This window comes from Vanderwaltozyma polyspora, genomic scaffold (assembly GCF_000150035.1).
Source record: "Vanderwaltozyma polyspora DSM 70294 KpolScaffold1033 genomic scaffold, whole genome shotgun sequence".
NCBI lineage: Eukaryota > Fungi > Ascomycota > Saccharomycetes > Saccharomycetales > Saccharomycetaceae > Vanderwaltozyma > Vanderwaltozyma polyspora.
Window position 1 is genome coordinate 158,558 of NW_001834673.1, and position 6,000 is coordinate 164,557.

A 6,000-nucleotide genomic window follows, 5' to 3' on the forward strand; every position below is an offset into this window, starting at 1 on the left:
GGGGAGTGAAGCAGATGGGGTTTAATTTGGTACAACCAAATATGCTCTTTGGAGAATGAATTGGCAAAAAGTCTGAAATGAATTCAAGTGAAAATTAGTTGAGGTTGATATTCAAGTTTGATATTATTTCCTGTACATACTTTGATTCGTATATTTGTTCAATATTCCATCTCGAGCTTTTCCTCGTTAATGAATTTGTTACAATTTCCTTTGCATCTGATTCAATATCATTCATTTTATTCCATTTCCATTCAAATCTAGCAATACGGTGAGATGTTGATCTGTTTCTTTGTCTTGCCATTGCGTTTGGAGGTGGGTCAAATGGCAACCTATCTTCTAGCAAAGCATATAATATAACACCTAATGCCCATGTGTCACTTAATTTACCGTCATATGGAACACCCATCAGAATCTCTGGCGAAACATAATCTTCAGAACCACATCTTGCAGTACACATTTCATCAGGTTCAATTTTCTTACATAAACCAAAATCTGCTAGCTCAATTATATTTTGATTCCAAAGTGATGCATTATTCCCTTCTCTAATTATGTATTCAATGGGGTATTTCAGAAGAATATTTTCTAATTTCAAATCTCTATGAATGACATCATTCTCATGAAGATATTTAACCGCTAAAGTAACTTCAGAAAATATACGTTGTATTAGCCAGTTATCTAATTTGCCAGCGAATTGCATTGCTGCTGCAAGAAGATCTCCTCCTGAGCAATAAGAAGTAATGATATTGCAAGGCGGAAGAGTCGGACTCTGAGCTAACAAATCATTCAAGGGTCTCTTGCGTTTGACGAAAACAGGATCGTTCACACCTAAAAGTTTGATTATACATGGATGATTTAGGGATTGTAGTACACTTAATTCTCTTGTCAAAGAACTTTCAAACCTAGATAGAGTGTCCTTATAAGAAGGGTTATCCTCAGAGGCACCCCTTAACATCTCTTGGGGGTATTTAATCCTCTTAACTGCAACATATCTTAAATTGGTATCAGATATTCTATCATCTATTAATTCATAAAGATAAACAGTACTGAAATTTCCTGCACCAATTTCTCTAACAATTCTCCAGTGATAAGGGCCATCCATATTGGGCAATAAGTACCCTTCCAATACATCTGAATCTTCTTTTATATCATGAGGTTTCCCTACTATTTTTTGACCAAGTTTATTTGAATCGCCAGGGAGCTGTTCTTCATTCACTGTTGGCAATGACACTATTCTCTGAGATTGACCCAAGGGTAAGGGAGGTAATTCCGAAATGACTCTCTGTTGATGCAAATTGGAAATGTCATTAAGCTTCCTTGATATAGCAGGATCCCTCCGCCTCTTAGCAACATGTATAGTATTAACAGGCGACCTTGTCGTTGAACTTGAATTCGAAGGAGTATATGTCATCGGAGTTGGTAAAGTTTGAATATTATCAAATGCAGGAATCTGTATCATCAATGGAGTATGTGGATTATCTTTCGAAATTGCTATATCTGTATCTAAATGCAACTTTTCTGTAGAATTATCGATCCCAACATCGTCATCATCAAATTCAGTTTGTGATAATTTTGGTGCTTTAGGGCTACCCTTATTTCTATACCCATAAATTGGCATATCGTTACTGCCACTACTTCCATTACCACTCATAACCTCTGAAATATATCTAAAATTATCTATATATAAAGAATAAACAATAACAATCTCCTCCCAATTATTGGTTTTCTCAACAATTGCCTTAATGGACCCTTATGGTTTTCCTATTATTATTCGATTCCAATTTTACCAAATTTTCCCACAAGCAATATCCCTTATCAACCTTAACCAAAGCTATACAAAAAAATAATTCTTTATAAATTATTCGAATACTATCAGAATACTAACCAAATATTCGAATTGTATTACTTATATTCCCAAAGTCTTTAAACCTTTATTGTTGCTCGATCAATAAATATTTGATTGATATATTTCACTTTCATATATACGCTGCGTTAATTTCCCTTTTCAGTAAGAGCTTTAATTTAAAATACGGAACTATTAACAACTGGCTTCGAAGGTTAAATTGATTTATATGTTATTGGATAACAATTATGTCCTTGACAATATCGAGTTACAATGGAACGATGTCCATATTTAGTATAGATTTGATGTTAGTTAATAATTTGAAGTTTTTAAAATGGTTAAATATGTTAATTATTAATAAAAGTCAGATACAAACTTAAATCTTTATGTATATTAAATATCTACAATTATTATTACTCCTGCTACCATAATAAGAATATTAACGACGTGCTCTCTTTGATCTAGTCAATTGTGAAGATATGTCATTTTCTGACTTTTTAACAGCTGTGGATTTCCTTTTCTTAGAATTAGAGTTCTTTTCAATTTTAGCTTTAAATTTGGTTAATTGTTCTTTACGTACCTTTTCACCATTTTTCTGTAACATCGTAATTTTTTCGATAAGTTCTTTATTCTCTAAGGAATCTTCATCTGAGATATCTTCTAACCATTCCAGTAATTTAATTTCGTTACCGTACCCATCGTCCTTCTCCTGTGGTGTCTCTAAAATTATCGGTATATTATACAATTTATCATTATTGGCAATTATTCTGAAAACTTCTAATCCTAAAAATCCTTCTCCCAATTTCTCATGAAGATCTCTATTAGCAGATAATGGTGCTTTAGAATCGTTTAAATGAATAGCCTTTAGATAGTCATACCCAACAATTTCATCAAATTCTTTCCAAAATTTATCAAACGCTTCTTTTGAACCAATGTCATAACCTGCTGCAAATGTATGGCACGTATCAATACAAACACCAATTCTTGATTTATCTTCGATCATATCGATGACTTCACGTAAATCTGCAAGATTACTTCCAACTAGATTACCTGTACCTGCCATATTTTCCAAGAGAATCTTAACAAATTTTGTTTCTTTAATAGCTTTATTTAAATAATCCGCCAATTGCTTTAATTGTTGTTTATGATCCCCAGTCAGTGAAGAACCTGGATGCATATTATAAAGACCTACACCTAATTGTTCACATCTTTTTAAATCATCTAATAATGAATCATAACTTTTTTCAGCTTTTTCAATATCTGGATTAGCTAAGTTAATGAAATATTGTCCATGAGGCAAAATATCAGTCAATGGATTATAATCATGTTGTTTACACAACTCTTTAAACTTATCTACTTCTTCTTTAGTGTATTGTGGCGAGACCCATTTTCTTGGTGATTTTAAGAACATTGCAAATGCATTACAACCAATATTATAAGCATTACTAACACAGTTCGAGATCCCACCGGCACCTGAAACATGTGCACCAAACTTGTACTTTGAAGCTGTAGACCTTACGAAATTAGACATCTCGATTATCAATCAATTAATCAACCTGGATCAATACTTATCTACTCCTTAAATTAACTCTTATCTAAACCAATGCCATGCTAAAGCTTAAAAATATTGGATTAGGTCCTCTTTTATTTTTAACTATGGTGAAACTTTTTTTTAGCCTTACTAAAATATTTCAGGATATATAGAATTAAGGATTTTGATGAGGTGAGATGAGATGATGAACAGATAACTGTCAATTATAGTACATATATGTTAAAATTTTATAAAAGTATATTACTTGATTTGTCGAAATGATTTGGCTTTTATGGGATGTTCGGTAGTATGGTAAGGAGGGAAAGGGGGGATGATTTATCTTCTTTTTTTAGTAACCTTACCTGATTTTTTGGCAGCTTTTGCCTTTGCAGCAGCTTTCGCTAGTTGTTCTTTTGTCTTTGGTACAACCTGGAAGAATCCATCAAGTCTACCTTGAACACCAGATTTTAGACCCTTTTTCAGTCTTTCGATACCAGATTTTACTCTTTCTTCACTAAATTTCTTTTCACCACATAAGAAGTCAATTAATCCCTTTTCATTTGGTGGTTGCCATTTTAATTCAACTTCGTTGCCATTAATAACATCAGGTTTTAAAAATAATTCTCTTGCATCTTTATAAGGCCAGTCGTTTGGAATTTTCCATTTTGAATTTGATGAATCAGATTCTATATATTCGATAATTTTTTCAAGGGAACCGTATTCTTTAATTAGCTTCAATGCAGTGACTGGACCTACACCTTTGATGCTATCACAGTAATCACAACCTAACATTATACCTAAGTCTACAAATTGTTCCAAAGTTAAGTCCAAACCTTTCAAGACTAATTCTGTATCGATTTCATGGATTGGTTCCTTTTTAGCCTCAGAAAAAGTTAAATGTCTCAATAGATAAGGAGTTCTATAACATAAAGTATCCATATCTTCACTTGCAGCAGCATAGACTTTACCACACTTGGCTAATTCGGCACATTGAGATTCTGCTTCACAAGGGGCAGTAATATAAGGTATACCCATTAATTCTAATAATTGTTTTGCCTCATCGTTATGTTCTTTTGAAACTTTAACTAATCTTCTTTCTTGTTTCATTTTTTCAGCTTGATCAGTAGCTTCTTGTAATTTTTTTTCAGTTTCTTCTCTTCTTGCAGTTCTTTTTGATAATTCATGAGATTTTAGTACAGGTGGTTTACCATCAAAGACATAACAAGGTTTAATACCATTATCGATCATCCTTAAAGTACGATAAAACATACCCATAAGATGGGAAGTAGTTTCACCGGCTTCATTTGTTAGCTGGCCACCATCTTGTTGTCTTACGGCAATCAAAAATTGATACAATGACATTGAAGCATCAATTGCAACTTTTCTACCAAAGAAAGTTTTAATATCACTTTTACGAACAGCTGAAGGTACATGTTCTGATATGATAGCGTTCAAACCTTTAATACCCATGATGAAGTGAAATTAAGTTGTAATTTTTTTTATTGTGATTTAATTGCTAACCAGTATATTGAATACGACATCATAAATACCCACCATATCTATTCAGCATAGATCGATGAGATGATCTCTTTAAAATAGTATTGACAGTATTAGTTCTTAGTTCTTAGTTCCAGGTTCTTCACTTTAGTTCTATATTCAACAAGTAAGACGCGTAAACGTCCACGTGACCATACTTCAAAAACCGAATTAAGAAAAAAGAAAAAAAAAAGATATTAAAAACACGTTTACGCGTCGAGTAGGAACAGTTACCCGATTTGGATAATTATTGAGAATTACAATCAGATGCACATTTATCAAAAACATTTTGGACGAACACCCCTTTATCCATTTCCAAATATCCGCGGAGTTGTGATTTTCTTTGATCTTAAAAAAATATAACCTCTTATCTCTCTCTCTCTCTCTGTGTCTCTTCTCCGTTCTGCCAAACCTTATCAATTTCCCACATCGCATCCACTCCACAACCAGACACCGCAATGTCATAGCTAGATGGTGGAAAACGTACCATGTTGCAAATGTAAACTGCAAATTTGGTCAGTTATCAGGACAAATGTGACCCAAAAGAAATAAATATCAGCGATGACAGCAACTTATCGTAAAATGTCCTGATTGTTTGGAGAATTTGTCTCAGAAAAAATTCCCCAAACATTCAGACTTTAAATGTAGTATCAAAAGTCTCTAAAAGGGTATCTAAACATTTACAAAAAATTAAAAGAGAAATATTCGTCAAAACCTCAAAAAATATGCCTTCATTTTAGGGTTAAAATAAAAAACATCCCATAGTCTGTATTAAAATGGATCGATTTCCAAATGATCTATTACTTTTAAGGACCGAAGAAATCTTGAATCCATTGAAAAGGTGAAGGTCCACATGAAACACTGTAGAGTATAAGTGGGTTCAAAACAATTGGTGGAAAACTGAATGGCATTTCATAGAGACAATAATGGCCAGATTTCTTCTAGGTGTGTATGGTAAACCACTAATTTCTTGGTATCAAAAGTTTCTGTAAAAGACAAGGAAACATGAACTTACCCGCAATGTATAACCGAGCTGCTTACGACATACAGAGAAATCCAACTCACTGAGGAGTAAAATAGTGTGGATAAAACA

At 33.1% G+C, this 6,000-nt stretch overlaps 3 protein-coding genes across 3 annotated transcripts; all 3 read right to left on the bottom strand.

The window, feature by feature from the left end:
• Positions 1–94: 94 nt before the first annotated feature.
• Positions 95–1,648, bottom strand: PRR1 (serine/threonine protein kinase PRR1; the record flags this gene model as incomplete). Its single annotated transcript, XM_001645564.1, has 1 exon — positions 95–1,648. The coding sequence occupies one exon, from the start codon at positions 1,646–1,648 to the stop codon at positions 95–97; it is 1,554 nt and encodes a 517-aa protein (XP_001645614.1).
• Positions 1,649–2,279: 631 nt separating this feature from the next.
• Positions 2,280–3,371, bottom strand: APN1 (DNA-(apurinic or apyrimidinic site) lyase APN1; the record flags this gene model as incomplete). Its single annotated transcript, XM_001645565.1, has 1 exon — positions 2,280–3,371. One exon carries the CDS (start codon positions 3,369–3,371, stop codon positions 2,280–2,282), a length of 1,092 nt encoding a protein of 363 aa, XP_001645615.1.
• A 336-nt stretch (positions 3,372–3,707) lies between these two features.
• RAD27 (multifunctional nuclease RAD27) lies at positions 3,708–4,841 on the bottom strand (the record flags this gene model as incomplete). The annotated part of the gene is made up of 1 exon (XM_001645566.1): positions 3,708–4,841. One exon carries the CDS (start codon positions 4,839–4,841, stop codon positions 3,708–3,710), a length of 1,134 nt encoding a protein of 377 aa, XP_001645616.1.
• Between the last annotated feature and the right edge of the window lie 1,159 nt (positions 4,842–6,000).